This window comes from Canis lupus, chromosome 2, assembly GCF_048164855.1.
Source record: "Canis lupus baileyi chromosome 2, mCanLup2.hap1, whole genome shotgun sequence".
Classification (NCBI taxonomy): Eukaryota; Metazoa; Chordata; class Mammalia; order Carnivora; family Canidae; genus Canis; species Canis lupus.
In genome coordinates, this window is record NC_132839.1 from 71,250,338 (window position 1) to 71,269,699 (window position 19,362).

The 19,362-nt window shown below is 44.6% G+C and overlaps 1 protein-coding gene across 1 annotated transcript; it reads right to left on the minus strand.

Annotated features, from left to right (window-relative positions):
- Positions 1 to 438: 438 nt before the first annotated feature.
- LYAR (Ly1 antibody reactive) lies at positions 439 to 19,351 on the minus strand. The gene is made up of 9 exons (XM_072806409.1): positions 19,203 to 19,351; positions 13,667 to 13,845; positions 12,045 to 12,159; positions 7,770 to 7,877; positions 7,559 to 7,642; positions 4,263 to 4,668; positions 3,856 to 3,942; positions 1,229 to 1,314; positions 439 to 755 (listed from the first exon to the last, which is right to left on the minus strand). Exons 2-9 carry the CDS (start codon positions 13,786 to 13,788, stop codon positions 621 to 623), a joined length of 1,143 nt encoding a protein of 380 aa, XP_072662510.1. The 5' UTR covers positions 13,789 to 13,845; positions 19,203 to 19,351; the 3' UTR covers positions 439 to 620.
- Positions 19,352 to 19,362: the final 11 nt, after the last annotated feature.

Consider the following 19,362-nt stretch of genomic DNA (forward strand, 5'->3'; position numbering starts at 1 on the left):
TCACACTAGGACTCAGAACACTATTTCTGAGAGCATTTCGGTCCAGTCGGAATTCTGTCACAGCAATACAGCTAAGTCACAGGCTCCGTCTCACCTGGGTGATTTCCCAAACGTGGTTACGGGCCATACCCCCAGTGTCTCAGGCTGAAGAGGGGCAGGGCCATGGTTGAGGATGGGCCAGACCCTTACGGAGAAATCTCTCAAGAGTGGGCCTTCCAGAGAGGCACCGATCGTTAAAAACAGGACTGTCCTGACCATAACTCACATATTTGAATGACACAACCCACAAAAACCTCTCATTAAAACTGTGTAGAAGTGATGCACTTAAATACTTTTTAGTCTGAGCAAAGGAGGCATTTTTTTTGGACTCCTCACATTTTTAAAAGTTTTCCACAATAAAAGTATTCTTTAAAGTACAATAATTTTCACCACCACAGATTTAGAATTTTGGATAAGAATATATTTTCTCATAAAAGTTCTACCAAAAATAGACTTTTTCTTTAACTTAAAAATACAGCTTTGGAAAGCAAAATTGGGAGTTGTTACACGTCATTACATATTTTATAAACAGTAGTGAAAGAAATCAACAGGATGGATTAAATTTTCAAATATAAAAATGCTCATTTCAAAAGCTTGACTTTGTCCTTTAGTAACTTAAAGGTGGGGTTCTTGCTGATTTTCTTGTTAAAGATTGTCAGGAGCTCCTCTTCCGATCTGTGATGTTCATTCGTGACTGCGTAATACTGCGCCAAGACCTTCACAAAGAGAAGCAAAAATCAAATGGGTGATTTTTCCTGAAAATCTACCTAAAAGTACCCAGAAGTAGGCCAACAGTAAAAAATGAAAGAAGCCCAGGTGTTGATCACACAGGTGTGTTCTGCTTGTGGAAATCCAGGCAGCTGTACATACAGGAACACCTGCTGCATGTGTGTCACACAGTGACACAAAATTAAAAGCAAAATCCGAAGAAACCATTGCTTTGGTATAAGCAAAAGAGCAAAACATCGAGAACAGTAATTTTCACATATAACAGAATACTGTTCTGGCTAAGGAACTATGATGGGATCCCACCCAATTCCCTCCCATCAGCCCTGAGGGGCTAGTGAGCAGCTTGAAAATCACCAGGATACAAATGTGTAATAGATAAGAAATTAAAGAAAAAAACCAAAAACTGTACAATAAAGAAGGGACTCTCTCCAGCTTCTATACCAGGGTTTGTGCACCATACCTTTTTCCTCAGCTTTTTGATTGCTAGTTCATTGTCTGGGGCCTGTTTCAGAACTGCTTTAATAGTTCCCTTCCAGTTGAATTTACCTACAATATAAAGAATAATATGTAAAACATTTGGTTTTAGTGTCACTACCAGAGGGATAAGGAAACCCTCTGTGTGACATTTATTTTGCTACCCAGGAAATGAACCAGCCCTGACACTACCGAGTAGCAGGTGCCTGACCCGTCAGATCGCAAGCCTGACTCCCCTTCCAGGAACTTGCTCTTGGAGGGAGTGGGTCAGGCAGGCATCCTAAGTACCATCACCACTATGAGAATAAAGTAGGAAGAATAAGTTACTCAATTTCAAGACTTCTGATCAAGACTGTAGTAGGGACAGATGCACAGGTCAATAACACAGAATTAAGAACCTGGAATAGCACCACACAAATATGCCAAGCTCATTTTTGACAAAGGTACAAATCAATTCAAGGAGATGAAAGTCTTCTCAACAAATGATGTTGGCACAATCATACACTGTTGGGCAAAAAAGCGAACCCTGTACTAAATCTCGTACTTTACATAAAAATCTACTCAAAATGGATCACGGACTTAAGAGTAAAATACAAAACTATAAAACATGGAGAAAAATCATTGGAAAAAAACTCTCTGGGATCTAGGGCTAAAGCCAAGAGTTCTCAGATTTGGCACTAAAAGTGTGACCTGTTAAAGGTAAAATTACAAATCAGGCTTCATCAAAACTAAAAACTTTGCTCCATAAAAGATTCTGTTAATGGGGTGCCTGGATGGCTCAGTTGGTTGCGTGTCTGATTCTTGATTTTGGCTCAGGGTTTTGAGGTCGAGCCCCTTGTCAGGCTCTACAGGGAGCGTGGAGCCTGCTTGGAGGTCTCTCTCCTTCTGTCCCTCCCCTCCCCCACTTGTGTGTTTTCTCTCTCTCTCGGAAAAAAAAGGGAAAAAATTTTTCAAAAATTGCTAAAGAGAATAAAAAGACAAAATACAAACTGAAGGAAAAAAAACCTTACAAATCATGTATCCCACAAAGGATTAGTATTTAGGACTGGATATGTAAAGAACTCTCAGATCTTAACAGTAAGAAAGAAAACCCAATTTGAAAATGGGCAGAAGACAGGAACACATGTTTCAATAAAGAGATACACAGATGGCAAGTAAGTACATGAAAAGATGTTCATCATCATTACAGATAAATTAAAGTCACCCCAAGCTACTACTACACACTTAGCAGAATGGGAAAAAACAAACAAACAAACATACAAAACAACAAAGAAAAAAACCACCACCACCAAAGCCTGACCAGGACGTGGGAAAACCAACCGAGTGCATCTCATGCTGCTGGGGCGATACAGAACACTACAGCCATCCAGGAAAATGCCAGCAGTTTCTTTAAAAACTCAATGCAGTCACCACACCACACAGCAACGTGCTCCTGGATGTTTCTTCCAGAAAAAGTGATGGGTGTTCCACACAAAAACATGTACATAAATACTGACACAGCTTTATTCATAGCAACCAGAGACTGGAAACCACCCACAAGTGTCCTTCTAGAGATGAATGGTCAAACAAACTGGCCCATCCATGCCATGTGGTGTTCCTTAATGAACATTAAGACTGGATTACCAATTCCTGTAGCAACCTGGATGTATCTTCAGAGAATAAGGCTGAGTGAAAAGAGTTAATCTCAAAAATTCACATACTAAATGATGCCACTTGGGTAACGTTCTGCAAATATGAAATGACAGAAATGGTGACAGACTAGTGATTGCCAGGGGAGAACTGGGCATGGCTCCACAAGGACCCACAGCGGGGCTCCCCGTGGCAGTAGAAACGTCGTCCATGACCAGTATCAGTGTCGGCACCCTGGTGGAGATTCCTAGCTGTATGGGGTAGGACTCCTGGAGGAAACCAGGAAGAGAATATATGGATAGCTAGGTCTCTAGTATTTCTTCCAACTGCACGTGAATCTACCATTGCTTTAAAACAACAAATGAATTTTAAAAAGCCTCGCATATTCCAAGTCCGGAGTGGGTGGGTTCCAAGCTAAGATATCTAACCCAGCTTAGGCAGTTACTGACCCTGCATTAATAAAGCCCTGATTCCCATTTGAATCCTGCAGTCTCTTCTTGATCAGCAGGACCCCAGGGAGCAGCTCTGGAAGAGGCAGCATTTAGCAGAACCATGAAGGCCAAGGACTGGATTCTGACAAGCACACAGCCTGGCTCAGGGAGCCGGTGGCCACAGAGTTCCAAGCAAGGAGATGCAGGGAAGAGCCAGTGGTGGGAGGGAACAGCTCAGTGTCGCAGGCACTTAGAGGAGAGTGAGAGGAGCAGAGGCAGGAAAGCAGGGAGAAGGGAAAGGGAACACAGTCTCAGAAAGCCATACAGGGTTTATCTTCCGCTCCAAAGATCATGTATTTCCAGTCCAGACAGTTTCACCCATAAAGCTAGGTTGGAGGGTGGCCCACAGAGCGCTCCCTGGTTCCTCGGGAGCTGCACCCTGAGTCTGCCCTCAGTCTTCCCTTCATCTGGAGGGGCCGATCTGCACGTAGGCCCTGGGTCATCTCCCCTCTACCCCAAGAGGGCAGACCTCTCCAAATAATGGCAGTGATACCTTTTGCAGGAGATTCGTGGTCCTCTGGTTCTCCACCCTCTGAAGGTCCTGAGAACTTTACCTTTTTCTTCTTAGATTCTATGTCATCTAGGTAAGTAAAAAGATTAAAAAAAAAAAAGATGAGCATTTCTGGTAGCAGCTACCATTCAATGAAAGGCATGCGTGGCCAGGACCCGAACACCCGTGTCATCTTGCCCACTGCCCAAGCAACCCCACCCCATGGGCTCCTCCTCCGCGTCATAGGAGCACATGGTGAGGAGAGGGGGTGCACTTGCCTAGCCTGAGCCCAAAGCTTATGCTGTCTGCCTTATGGTCCAAACGTGAGGTCTAACAGATTTTACATGGCCCCAACTCACTGGTTCACAATATACTTGACAAAGCCCAGAGCATACGCTAGCCACACACACCTTCTGAGTGCTTCTGCTTTCTCTTCCCAGGCCGGGCTTTCCTGGACTCCTCGGCGTCTCCCTCCTCAGCTCTGTCAGCGGCTCCCTTGGCCTCACCCGCCTTGCTCTGGCTCTTCTTCCCTGCAGAGGCAGGGGCCTCCTCTCCGGCCTCCTGGCCTGTTTTGCGCTTCTTAGGCTTCTGACCTTTCGAATTCTCTTGGTGGTTTTCTAATTTTAGTTCTTTCTTCTCCTTCTTTCTATTCTTCTGCCTTTCTTCCTTCCTTTCTCTTTTATTCTTCTTTACCTCTGCTTGCTTTTCTGTGGGGTCATTTGTTCCAACGGCTAGAACCTTGGCAGAGAGCTCTGCGCGGGGCAGGCTGGCCACCTGGGCGAGTGGCTGCTGGGCTTGACCCTTACTGACTGCTTCCTTATTACAAAGCAAAACCGAGAGACACGTAAATACTCCAGACCGTTGTTCACATCACTGCATGTGTCAACTGAGCAAACTGTTCAAGAAAAAGGTCTACTACTTACCATTTTATAACTCTGACCACCCCCAGCCCCCTGCCAAGAGCTAAAACATAGCAGTAAGTATATCAAATGCAAAATAAACTTCCCCCAGCCCACACTCCACCCTGCGTTTAACAGACATTTTCATTCTACTGGAAAAGTAAAGAATCCTTATGTCACTTAAGCTAGACCTTCAATTCTGGCTCACTCTTCGCCTTTCTTCCTGATAGAAGATGAGCACTCAGGTGTGGCAGAAACCACAGGATTTGTGTGCATCTGCAGACCTGGGTTCAAGCACCAACTCTGTGAATTACTAGCCGGGTGACTCAGGGCAAGTTATTTATCTGCTCCAAACCGATTTCCTCACCGATAAAATGGAACGTAGTAATATTTACCTTATACAGCTAATGTGCGAATAAAATGGGAAGTAATGTCATGTGCTTATTAGCAGCTTGTGATGCTCAGTAAGGAGTGGACTGAGGCGGCGGCAACCTCTGGACTTCTGCACCTAAGACCTGTGCCCCGGCCCCATCTTCATTGGTTACCAGCCAGGGGACAAGCGAGTCACCTCCAGTCTTCCTTTGGGAGACTGGGTCGCAAGGAGGGAGCTCCTACTCCACCCCCCCCCCGCCCCCCAACTGAGCCGAAGAAAGGACTGGCTTTGATTCTGGCCTCATTCAGTGCTCAGCCCTGGCCGCGAGTGCAGCCCCTAGGAGAGGGACTGCAAACTAACTGGCTGCCGTGTCCCCAGCAGCTCAGAGAAGTGAGTCAGGCCAGGCACATGGGGGCAGGCAGAGAATGAGCTCAGAAACCAGACTCAGGAGGAAAGAAGAGACAAAGTCGCCTCACTCCTGGCCTGCAATTTCATTCCTATTTTAGAGTCAGGCACAGTTATGCCCACTGAGAGCCACAGACCTCAGCCTGCCTTCCACCCAATCCCGACCATGTCTCTAGCTGGTGCCTCCCCTCTGCACCCAGAAGACAGTCGCCCCATCTGGCAGCCACTCTGTAACAGGGGGATGAACTCCTTTCCCACCTTTTTTCTACTTCATTACAGACTCTCTCTTCAGTGACACCTCCGCTGACCCTCTTTCCTAACAGAGCCCCTCCCACCTCCCATCCCTCCTCCTGCCTTCTATCTCTTCCTTGTGCTTCCCACGCCCTGTCCTGCTGTTCTGGCCCAGACCCACATGTGGTCGCCTGTCCCACACTGGAACGTAGCTCTGCAATGGCAGGACTTTGGCCTGAGGACAGCTGCCTGCATAGGGACCAGGCACGCTCTGTGATGGAGCAGACAAAGCAGCCCAGTAGAAGAGGACAGAAGGCCTCTAGCTGGCTGGATAAACACCAAGAGGCATGAACGGAGGGGGCCACAGGGCCGTTTGCTTTTGCCACACACAGAGATGTGCTGTGAAGTCCATAGGACAGAGGCAAACAGCAATAAGCCATGTTTTAGAATTATAGAGTTCAGTTTATCATAAGCTACATACTGGTTATTCATTTACTTCTTAATATGTTCACAGTTTCAAAAGGGAAATCATAAAAAAAACTTTAAAAAAAACCTCTGCAGTGTACTAAGTAATTCCAAATCTTTGATTCTCACTTAAAATAATGGAAGTAACCTTTAAAAAGCAGGTGCCACAGAAATGCTAATTAAATGACTGGTTATAGCGTTCACTTCAGCACCACACGTACTACAACTAGAATAATGCAGAGAAGATTAGCACAGCCCCATGCAAGGGTGGCACCAACGTGACTAGTTCTAAGATGCCAAAGACCCAACCTGTATGTTCTGGAAGAGACAGATGCCAGGACAGTGTCACGGTTATCCCAATGTGCTGCCCAAACTATTCTGTGTATGTCAGTCAACTCCTGGCAATATGAGTAGAATAAAATACAGTCAGAAAATCCCACTGTCGTTTTTAAAACTACTAATGATGTAAGTCTCCAAATGGGATATAAGCAAGGTGCAGGTGGAATACATGGGGAAAAAATTTTAAATTAACAGCATCACCAATAAGGTGGCCATAGGATATCAAACCGAGACTCTGCATGTAATCCACATCCAGGGGTCTCTCAGATCAAACCTGACAGGTGACAGACTGAATCACGTCAGTGGGGTTCTCACTCCCCAGAGGGAAGGAGACAGATGCTCAGCAGGTACCCACTATACAAAACACCCACAGAAAGAGGTGCTTTAATAGCTTCAGCTGCTTTAAAGCCTTAACATATACGGGGCCTTCTGTGTGCCCCTCACCTAAAGGAACACCTCACCTCGTCACTCCCATGTCCTCAACTGTTTATTTCTCTTCATGGCACCGTCGCCACCTGTGATATTTTACATTTTTTGTTTAGGGCATGGCACAGATCAGGTGCTCACCAAGTACTGAATAAATGCATGAATGGGACTACCCGCTTTTCTTTAAGACAAGGAAACTGAGGCTCAGAGAGGTAAAATAAAGTGCCCAAGATCAAACATTTGGCCAACAGCACAGCAGGGATTCAAACCAGGTCTGTCAGACACCCAGAGCCCCTGTTCTTTCCATTATATCCCACTGCCTGATTTCTAACCCAAGTTGTCTCATGTTAGCTGGTACTGTTATCAAACATTGGGATTAAATACCTTTCTCTGCACAATAAGGAAATCTTCTCTGCAGTACATTCAGTTTATTCTTCCCCATAAATGAAGGCACAAAGAGGCTCTCTGCAAAAGAAGGCTGTCTTGACCTCCAAAAATAAGACATTCCCATTTCATTATTACTAATCACTTTTGCCACACTACAAATCTAAAATTAGATCCGACTTACGTTGCTGGAAGCTTCAGAAAAGATATTCCACACCTGCTCCAGAACAGATTCATTATGGACTTTTAAACTGTTCTTCATCCAGTTCTATAAGGAACAAAAAGAAAAACAAACCCCACTTGTTCCATTTTGACAGGTACAGGTAAATGCGAGCTCAGTCACCAAGGGGCCACATATCCCCTCCAGTCAGGGAAGGCAGAGCAAATACACATACCTGAAATTTTGCCCTTTTCCTGGGAACGTTGTCAAAACCACTAATTTGCTCTAAAAGTTCCCTCACTTTGGGGCTGACATTGGGTCTTTTTATTAATTCATTAATTTTCTACAAAAAAGATGAAACAAAAATAATAAACAAGTGGCACAGGAGCTTCATGAAAGACAAATTAAGCATCCTTCCCATGGCTAGAAGTTTCTCATTTCAAGGCTAGATTTTATTTATTTATTTATTTTTAAAGATTTTATTTATTCATGAGACACACAGAAAAGAGAGAGAGCGAGAGACAGAGACACAGGCAGAGGGAGAAGCAGGCTCCATGCAGGGAGCCCGATGTGGGGCTCGATCCCGGGTCTGCAGGATCAGGCTCTGGGCCGAAGGCAGTGCTAAACCGCTGTGCCATCCGGGCTACCCCTCAAGGCTAGATTTTATATTAACATCTATGCTTACAAATTCACCAGTGTACTAGGAGTCTTTGCCAGAGCAATTAGGCAAGAAAAGGAAATAAAGGCATCCAAAATAGAAGTAAAATCATCTCTGTTCATAAATGATTTTGTCTTAACTTGTACAACACTCTAAAGATTCCACAAAAAAATGCCATTAGAACTGATAAATTCAGCAGTCATAGGATGCAAATCCACACTTGAAAATTAAGTTCTAGATTTCTATACACTAACAATCTAAGAAGGAAATTAAGAAAACAATTCTATTTATAATAGCATCAAAAAGAATGAAATACTTAAAAATAAACATACTTGTTAAGGAGGGGAAAGACGTGTACACAGAAAACTGTAAACATTATTGGAAATAATTTAAAGACACAAATAAATGGAAAGACATCCATGTTTGTGGGTTGGAAGACTTAATAACAAGATGGCAATACTAACCAAAGTGATGTACAGATTCAAATGTAATCCCTATGAAAATCCAATTGACATTTGTGGTTTTTTGCAGAAATAGAAAACTCTATTCTAAAATTCACATGGTATCTGAAGGGACAATAACTATAACAATCTTGAAGAAGAATTAAGTAGGAAGTCTCATGCTTTCTGATTTCAAAGCTCACTGCAAAGTTAGAGTAATCAAAAAAGCATGGCACTGGCATAACGATGGACGTATCAACCAGTACAATGGGGAGCCCAGAAATAAACCTCGCCTATATGGGCAAATGATTTTCAAAAAGAGTGACAAGACCATTCGGTGGAGGAAGACCAGTCTTTACACAAACAGTACTGGAAAAAATGGGTATCTACATGGAAAGGAATAAAGCTGAACTCTAACTGTATACAAAAATTAACTTAAAATGGATCAAAGACCCAAACTTAAAAGCTAAAACCATAGAACACTTAGGAGAAAACAGGGAGAAAGTGCCATGACAATGGATTCGGCAATGATCTCTTGTATGTGATCCCAAAAAAAGCACAAAAACAAAAATTAAGTTGAACTACATAAAAATTTTCTAATTTTTGTACATCAAAGACATTGTCAACAGAGTGAAGAGGCAGTTCAGGGAATAGGAGAAAATATTTGCAAATGATTTATCTGATAAGGCATTCATATCCCAAATATATATAAAGAACTCCTAAAACTCAGAAACAAAAAACAACCCAATTAAAATATGGGCAAAGGGCTGGAATAAACATTTCTCCAAAGAAGATATTACAAATAGCCAATAACACATGAGAAGCTACTCATCATCATCATCGTTAGGGAAATGCAAATCAAAACCACAGCAAAATACTCTGTTATACCCCCTTAGGATAAAAATAATAAAATAAAATAGGCATTTTATCAAAAAAGCTGAAAAATAAGTGTTGGGGAGTATGTGGAGGAATCGGAACCCTTGTGCACTGCTGGTGGGAGTGTCAAATAGCGCAGCCACTATGGAAAACAGTATGGTGGTTCCCCAAAAAACTTAAAAATCCAGCTATTCCTTCTGGATACATGCCAAAGAGAACTGAAAGCAAGGACTCAAACGTATTTGTAGACCCATGTTCGCAGCAGTATCATCCACAATAGCCAAAGGCTGAAGCAACTGAGGTAACTGTCAGCATATGGTATATAAACAAAATATGGTCCATCCATACAATGGAATATTGCTCAACTTTGAAAAGAAAGGACATTCTGACACACGCTGCAGCATGGACGAAACTGGAAGGCATCATGCTCAGTGAAATAAGCTAGTCACAAAAAGAACAAATACTATGTGAGTCCACTTCTATGAAATCCCTAGAATAGTCAAAGTCCTAGAGACAGCACAATGGTGGGTGCCAGGGGATGGGGGAGGAGATGTGAAGACGTAGTGTTTGACAGGACAGAGTTTCAGTCTGGGAAGATGAAAAAGTTCTGGAGATGGGATGGTGGTGATGGCTGCACAATGTGCAGGTACATAATTGTGTACTTAAAAATGGTTAAAATGATAAAACTCTATGTCATGTATAATTTGCCACAATTTAAAAAAAAATTGGGAAAATAAAGAAAAAAACCCAAAACTGATGAAAAGAATCAGACAAAAATGATATTACAGACAAGGAAATTACTTGAGGACCAAGGCGACAGGCAGCATTAAGATCTAATAAATAAATAGCAAGAACAGAACAAAGATGAAAATTAAATTAGTGACCTAGAGAAAATGCTGATGGCAATCTCAGTGAAGGCAGAGGAAAAAGACAATTATTATAGCTTGGACAAGAACAGTACATAAGAAAGATGGTCACTCACAAGCCAACAAAAGGACAAGTAACAACAAACGGACAATGTCCCTGTGTTAGGAAAGAATGAAAGCTATATATAAACAGACCAGGAAAAAATGGGTCCAGGATACTAAGAGGAGGATGAAACAAAGATTCTCTAGGCACTCAGGCAGAACAAATCTAGACAATGACACAAACATCGATAAGGAAGATGCCAAGTGGGCTGGGCACTTGCCAGAGTGGCATACGGTGTCAGAAGAGAACAGGGCATTAATGACAAAGTTTGAAGGAAAACACTGTGACCCAAGCAAGCGGGCGATCTCTCCCTGACCGTAGTATCCATCTGTGGGTAAGCAGAGAGACATCTAGAAGGATACTCATTAATACTGACAAGATTCCAAAATTTTGTCTCTAAAACTATAGAGCTTAAGAATTTAAAGAAAACACAAAACCCCTGAATCCACTTCCATCAGAGAGTTCACAGCAGGCTGGATTTATTCTCCCAGTGTATCACATTTAGTCTGTTCCATCTGTAACTTGTCAACTAGGGGTTTAGGGAGGAATCAGCTGGCTAGTGGACCGGGGGACCAGGACAGAACCTGAAGGAGAACTCTGGTCTATAATACAGAGATGCTGCTACTAAGGCCTGACAGTTTACAGCAGAGGGTAGCAAACCTTCTGCCCCAACTACTCATCACCCTTGCAGCTCTAAGTAACAATGGAGATATGTAAACAAATGGGCATGGCTGTGGTGGACTGTGGTTTGCTGACCCTGCCTGTAGAGAATTTCATTCAACATAGGACAGAACTCATACACCCAAGTACCTCAAGCTTGAGGCCTATAGAACATTATCTGTTTTTCAAGGGGGATTAACATATAGCATGAGCCCAATAGTGAGGCTTATGCCACTAGCCTATGTATCTTAGTTAGGAGAAGTTTCATTAGTTTCTCAATCTGCACTGGGCAGATTAGTCCTTTGTGGATAAAGAACTTTCCCTCCCAGGAGCTGGCTGACTCCGTAAGCTAGTGAATACCAGAAAACTCACTTTCAACCCCTATCATCAAAGGGAGTTAACTATTATTTATTTGGTTTCTAGAATAGAGAATTTCCACAAAGACGGCATTTGTCTTTTTTATCTCCTACCTTCTATTTTGATCCTTTCTTCTGCTATCCGTTCAGTAAGTGGTAAGTACCATTCTGGAAGGTATACCTGTCAATTAAGGATTTTGCTGCTTTTGCCATTTTTACTGTGCATGTTTCCACTTTAAGTAGAAAATTCCTTATACTTAAAGCAGGTAAGTATTAGAAAGCTTCCATTCAGTTTTGTAGCCAAGGGAAAGACCGTGAGAATTCTAAATTGTTTCTGCAAGTCTGCAAAGCCTATGGATTAAAGACAAAATACACTGCAACTGTATTAAACAGAGAAAGAACTCTGTCATGATTTAGTTGTTTAACTTCAGTCTGTTCCAAGACATGATGTTTCTGCATCTCATCTGCACATATGATGCATATATTCTTAGGCTTCCAGAGAAAGTAGAAGATATCAGAAGAAGCTACCTGATGAACCAGAAGGACCTTACCTGAATCCATGCCTGCTGTTTAACATCACCTTTGTGGGTTTTACCTTCATAACCTTTGCCACCATACTTTTGTTCTTCACTGATGCACTTCACATGGTTTTTGTAGTCATCACCCCTTCAGAGTGAAAGAAAGTTCTACCGTCAGACTGATTCTCCAACTGGAGGCTCCATCCAATGCTCACAGGCTGCCCCTACCTTTTGCATTCCAGTTTTACTATGCTTATAACCTCATCAGGCACATTTTTCTTCTTCCAAATTATTCAATATAAAGACCACCATCAAACTTTCCATCCTTTTTTTTTTTTTTTTAAAGATTTTATTTATTCTTGCAAGACAGAGAGACAAAGAGAGAGAGGCAGAGGGAGAAGCAGGCTCCATGCAGGGAGCCCGATGTGGTACTCGATCCCAGGACTCCAGGATCACACCCTGGGCCAAAGGCAGGTGCTAAAGCACTGAGCCACCTGGACTGCCCTCTACCCATTTTTAATGTACAAATGTCTTAAACTCAATTGACAGGCAGTATTTTTTTAAGTGACTATATATAGTATGTAAGAAAAAAAAATTATCTGCAATGGGGTGGCTTCAGCTTAAATAACAATATCTGTATGATTTTCTGGTAAGATAGTAGGCCATCAATAATTAGTTGTAGAGTAAGTTAAAAGCTGGAGTAAAATGGTGGTATCTTATCACTGAAAAGTTCTACATCTGTGAGTCTTGGTAAACAAGGAGACTCAATTCTGTCTCATGATCATTTTGAAACTGCAAGATCCTTGGGAAATATCTGGGACTAGGTTGGGGGCAAAGTCCCCCAATAAGAAACAACCCAACTTTCACCTGTTTTATGGATCAGGTTTCCTCCCAGGATTAGGTATGAACAAAGACTTTAGCAGTTGCCAAAACTGCTTTAAAAAAAAAAAATCACTGCTCTAGAATGAAATTAAAATGGACTGTTAGCAAATGTCATCCAAACACCACAGAGGACACTGAAGCAAATGCACCAAAAGCTGCCTTTGCACTTAACCCGTGTGAAGCTGAAGGGGACAGAGTGTTAAAACTGCGGTGAGCCATCTGCAAATAATGACCCACCTTAGGAAAGAATTGATAAGCATGTCAAAGACCGGTCCCACCCCCAGCCCTTAGTCCTCACCTTTCCAGAGACCCCTCAGTGGAAGTACCTGACACACTTGGGGGCCAGGAGCTCACTCTTACCATCACCCTGAACTTCTAGGGGGACCTAGTCTCTCCCCCTGTCCCCTGCTACTGTGAATAAGTCAACTCATTTTCTGGTTTATAAGTCCAGCTCTTCAGTGTGACCAGCACACCACGCTCCTCTAAAGCCTTACTCTGGGTGGTTACCTCTTAGGGTCTGGTAATGGCAGCAAGGAGGTGTCGCTGAGTGCCACTGACAGGCTACATGCTCCAGACATCCCCATCCTCCTTCCCTTTGTCTTCTCTTTGGATTGTCCTTAGAAAGCAAATAGGCTGTAAAGCACTTTTTTTTTCTTAATTTCTTTCCTCAAATTTGCCTCTATTTTTTTTTTTTTTTAAGCCTTCATGGGGCCAGGGCTTCTAAAACTGGTCTGGACCTTTAATATGATCTACATGAATTATGTAGAACTTACCAGAAATCTTTACCACAGTCAATGCAAGACAGGCATTCACAGTTTCTGCAAACAGCCACATGCTTTTCCACTTGTACTTTCTTCACTGATTCACCACATGCATTGCATGTAAAAAATACCATTTTTACCTAAATGGGTAAGTATCTATTCTCTATCCAAGATAGGTTTGAAGTCTTGTCCTAAGAGAAAATTAAAAGAAAGGAAAAAATAATTATCATTGTAATCTGAAACTTCTATTCCCAATAAACCATCATACTGCACACTTTTCAACCAGAATTTCACATGAAAATAGCTACAAAGAACAGAATCAAAGTTGATCAGCAATCTATATAAAACTCTACCAGCATGTAAGTAAAGTTATAATTAACAGAAATAATAGCAGACATCTGTTAAGCAGATGTTTACCTTGTGCAGGGCCTATTCTAAAAGCTTTACAGGTATTAAATTTAATCCTCACAGCAACCCTGTGAGGGGAGGTCTATTGTGTACAATTTGCAAGACAAATGGAGACACAGAGAGATTAAGTTACTTGCCCAAGGTCACACAGTAGCAAAACCAGGATTTAAATTTGCCAGGCTGGCTCTAGGGGAGAAGTTTTAGGGGCATTAAGCAAAATGTCCACCTTTTCTAATAAGGTGAAGCTTGCTTTGCACCCCCCTTGCCCTTAGATGTGAACTGCCAAATTACCTCAGATCCCCAAATATAAGAACAACATAGTAAGGGAAGCGTGGGGAGTTTAGGAAGGTTTAGAAAATCAAGAGGTCTAAACGTTTCTCAAAGCACAAAAACATTCACACAGGCATGACTACATAGCCACAGGTGTTAAATATAAGGATGTGTTCTTTGGTCTTAGTGGACAAGGAGGAGGTGGGGGAGGGGCCTCCTTCATGTCGCTTCTCATCAGATCAATAAAGAAGTGGAATTATATATATCAAGGTGTCCCAGCTGCTGGGTGCTGAATTACTGGAAGGCATTCACAAACCTACCTGTCCCAAGCACTGCCCCAAGGTTTAGTATATGTTGCAAATACATAACTGCCATTTACCGATTTCATGGAGACCCTACTGTGCTCAACAAAACAAATTCATCTGAAAGTGTTATGGAAGTCACAGTAACTTTCCATGGCTACAGAATTTTTTAATCACATCCTTAAAGATTACTGTCATTTTACATTAGAAATAAGTTTCAGAGCAAAAATACTGACAACTGTTTGACCCAGCATCTTCTCCGTCCTTATAAAGGCGAAGGTAAGGGTCAAATAAACTGGTGCACTTTGATTTATACAGAAATCCTTCAGCACGTATGAGCAGTTGGGTTCACAAGAGAGTTTCCATGGACGAAATCACTCTCTCTCCTCCACTCCCACATTCTGGGTCACTGCCAGAGAGGTCACACATAAGGAAGTTTTCAGGGCCGTTCCCTTCCATTCAGCCTTGAATGGAAATGTACATCCTGGCCTCAACCCCAGGTTTACAAAGGCCCAGCCATCACTCTTGGAAGCCCCTTGCCCTGTGGGGCACTGTCAGATGTCAGCTTGCCTGACATTCCACATACGAAAGCAGGTCCACGGCTCTGTGTTCCCCTCCACAGCTTGCCATCAGCTTGGCAAGGGAGGGCATATGGTCAGCTACCGCCTCGCTAACACCCAATCTAGAGGGAAGCAAATGTGATTCTTCTGGGATGTGAGGCAACTGTGACCATCTCTCATCTGGTTATCATAAAGGTTATCACATCTGGTGTCAACTAGTCACGAGTCCTGGGAAGTCGCTATCACGTGGACTATGACTCAGCTCCCCCCAAGCTTGGCATTCTGCACAGATGGATGCTCAATCAATGGCAGGCAATGATATCATCGGCCGCCCTGCCTCACAAGGAGAGAACAAAGGTCAGACAAGAACTGACGTGTTATTCAGTAGTCTGTGGGAGCACTTTTGTGTACAAACTAGAGCAAATCATTTAGTCACCAAGAAATTGATGGCCATCATAACCACAAGGTACAAGCAGCTGTGTTAAGACAAATTATCTGCTGGAAATTTTAAGAGCACTTTTGTTATGAAATCTGACCAGGAAAAGTACCCCCTCAAACTTAAGCTATGGCCTAGAGCTTTTTGACTTTCATTGCAGAGGTCCGTTCTGTTTCTCGATCGAGGGGATGAGAGGAGGGGAGGTTTCGGCAAGCTTTGAGATCCAACTGGGAGATTCAGTCTGTCATGGAAGGTCAGGGATGAAAGGCCTGGGAAGGACAGCTGGAAACAAAACGTATCAACTGAAAGAAGCCAGTAATGTTGACAAAAAAGATGCTTGGAATATCTGTGCAAAACATGTTCTCTCTCTGGGGATTAGCCTACATGGTGTAAACATCAATTCAGAAGAGGATTAGAATTTGGTCACATGTCCACTGGAAAAATACCCCTTCAATGATTTTCATTTGGTCTTTTGTGGCAAATGTTCATATTTAGAAATCTGGTGTTTTTTTTCTTTCTAAGCAGAATAGGTAGCTTGTGGAGTAAGTCACAACTCTGTCTCTGAGAGCCTCAGGTTCTTAGAGCCATGGATGCATTTCTACACTTGATCTGAATCAGGAACAGTGGGGCCACCTGCTTGTTAATGAGATAAGGTCTGTAAGGAGCTTACCCCTCCCTTATTTAGAGCCCCAAAGACACCCCGGCACTAGCCAAGAGTCACCTTGATTACACCTCTTATCTGAACACCTTTCCTGTGTGCAGTAAACACTTGTGTGTCTGTCTGTAAGGGGAGTGGAGTGCAAAGAACAGCAAGCTCCGAACCACCTAACTGCACATTGGACAAGGTGGCCCAAGTCTTAGCAGGCTTAAGACTGCAGAAGTGTAAATGTTACAAACTTACAAAAAGATGCCTTCTGAAAATTCAGTCCCTCTAAGGGAAGAGGGCAAGCACTGCCTTAAAAATTTAAACTTCCACAAATCTCACAAAACTAAGTAAATGTGAAAGAACCTTAAACTTTCAAATGGATGTTTTTGGTAAATGTGTAACATTTATACTTTTGGCAATTTGGAAAGCTGAAAGCCAGTTGCATTAAGACGTTATGATACCCTATCCACAGGGCTCAGATATTACATATTTCAACTTTTAGCCCACCGTGTAAAGACATGATGGCATGCTTCATTGGGCTAAATAAAGATCCCCTTTTCCTTTCCTGGCTCAGGATAGCCACAGAGATTTTTTTAAAGATTTTATTTATTCATGAGAGATGGAGAGAGAGAGAGAGAGAGGCAGAGACACAGGCTGAGGGAGAAGCAGGCTCCCATGCAGGGAGCCCGACACGGGACTCATCCCAGAACTCCAGGATCACACCCTGGGCTGAAGGTGGCGCTAAACCGCTGAGCCACGGGGGTTGCCCAGCCACAGAGATTCTGTGTGCTCTTCCATCTAGAGATGGGGACCCATGAAAAGAGAAAGCAGTGTTCGTGGACTAGTCAAAAGCATACTCAAGTTTTCACTCCAGTTAAGTCACTGTGATTCATTTCGGCAGACCTCTGGTCAATGCCGAGTGTGCACTGGGATCCACATGCACCTGGGTGCCTTCCCCAAAGGAGGCCAGTCCCTGTGTGAGCTTCTGACTGTCCGTTCACCTTATGATCTTCTCAGCACATGCTACAAGCCAAGAAAAAGATGATGAGTTACAGAACACGATCGCTAGCTCTCCATAAAGCCACTTCACTAATAGTCAGAATTGCACCCAACACCTCTACAACAGGTATGATCACATTACCACCCCAGCATCTGTAAGAGATAGTGGAGGCTCAGAGAGGTTAAGTGATTAGGCTGGAGACATAGGGAGTGGCAGAGGTAGCCTGAGACAAGCTCCTGCCCTGCTCCTCTCTCTTGACTTGTCATGTTTTTGGCCGTTTGCTTGGCCACTACTCAGTGAGCAGAAGCCGGAGGCCCTCATCCCAAAAGAAAAATTAAAAAAAAAAAAAAAAAAAAAGCAAAAACAGCAAAGGCTCTACAGTGACCTTCCATTTTACACCGAGCAGAGATACCATCCTTGTCACAACTGAGGTCAGGTGTCAGAAAATGAGTCTGAGTTGAGGGGAGCAGGCAGCAATAACAAGGGGCTGGGAACTTATGAGGGACTTGGGACACCTCAGGGGTCCTCTTACCAGGATGGTGGCCCTGTTGGGTTGAATGTTGTTGACTCAGGGCCAGAGATCTGAGCTGGAGCCAGCATCTACCAATGAAAAATGACCTCAAGCTATCCTAACTTCCCAGATTCTGTTCATCTATAAAATGGGTCCAAAATCTATCTTAAGAGCTTTGTGTGGAAGATAAGAAATAGGAAAGATTCATCCTTACCCAACAGTAGAAAGTATTTCCTATGACCTATTAATTTGCCCACTCCACCACCCTGTTACCTGATACAAGGGCCTCATATTTAGTTCTAGAATTGGGTTCTAGAGTTCTTTTTAAACCTTCCTGCCTTTACATTTTTATATTGTTTATTTCTGCAAACACTACACTCCCTATTCTTTAAACATTCTCGCACAGGCATGTAGGCGCAGACCTAAACCTCAAACAGCCCACCTGTGGGGTGGGGGGTGGGGCAGGCTGGCAACCACAGCGCAATTCCCAGTGAGCCCCACGACCTCCAACAAGTCACTGTCCCCTCTTAGCTTCGGGTCCTCCCATCTGTGAAGCGAGGTGCCAGGAGCCCCTTCCAGGGGTGGAATTCCAAGACACGAAGGGTATGGCGCAAGGGAAGGACAGAGGAGTACACACTGCCTCCCATGTGGCCTCAGCCTGCGGGGTGACGAGGCTCCCCATGTGCACTCACCCTGTGAGGCAGGTACATCTATGTCCACCCAACAGATGGGCGCACCGAGGCGGGGCCAGTGGAGCCATGTCCCCCCGCCTCCCCAGAACTACATCACCAGCATCCCTTGGGTGTATCGGTATCCGTGCAAGTCTAGCGCGGGTCAGACGCGCTGTGCTAGGCTCTGGGCCTGGGGGTGCTGGGTGAGTCCCAAGGAGCCCTCCGCAGGGAGGTCAGCCGTGCAAGTACCCCCCACGCCGTTCCCCAGTCTCCCCGGAAGCAGGTGCTGCAGGCAGCCCCGTCCTGGGTGGCCAACAGGTCTGCGCGCGTGCAATCCTCGCAGCAGATCTCGGGTTCTGTGTTCGCCCCTTCGTAGACCGACAAACGGCGGCACAGGAGGAGTAACTCGCAGGTCACCCGCGGAGCTAGGGGCAGACCTGAGTCGCGGGCGGCGGCCGGGGCGCCCTCCGTCGGTCCAGGCCGCCCCGGAGGGACGCAGCCCCCCAGGCCTCGGGGAGCGCGAGCTGGCCCGCCTCGCAGCCGGCCGCAGCCCAGCCCCGCGGGGACCCTGCGCGAGGACCGTCCCGCCTCCGACCAGGCTCTTCGCCGCCCGCGGGACGAAGGCCACGGGACGGCCCGCCTCGTCCTTCCGCGGGGAAAGCCCCAGGAGGGGTCCAGCGGTGGAAACGCCGGCGCCAGCCCACCGCCCGCCCAGCCCCAGCCTCCCGGGGCGCCGCCCCTCACCTCTCCGCCGGCGCCCGCCAACGGTTTCAACCCGCCGCGAGGAGCACGTGGAGACGCAGCCGCCCGTCCCGCGCCGCAGCCGCCTCCCTCCGGGCGCCCCCCCGCGCCTGCGCCGTCCCGGCGGAAGTGACGTCCCCGGAAGCCGGAGGCGGATCCGGCC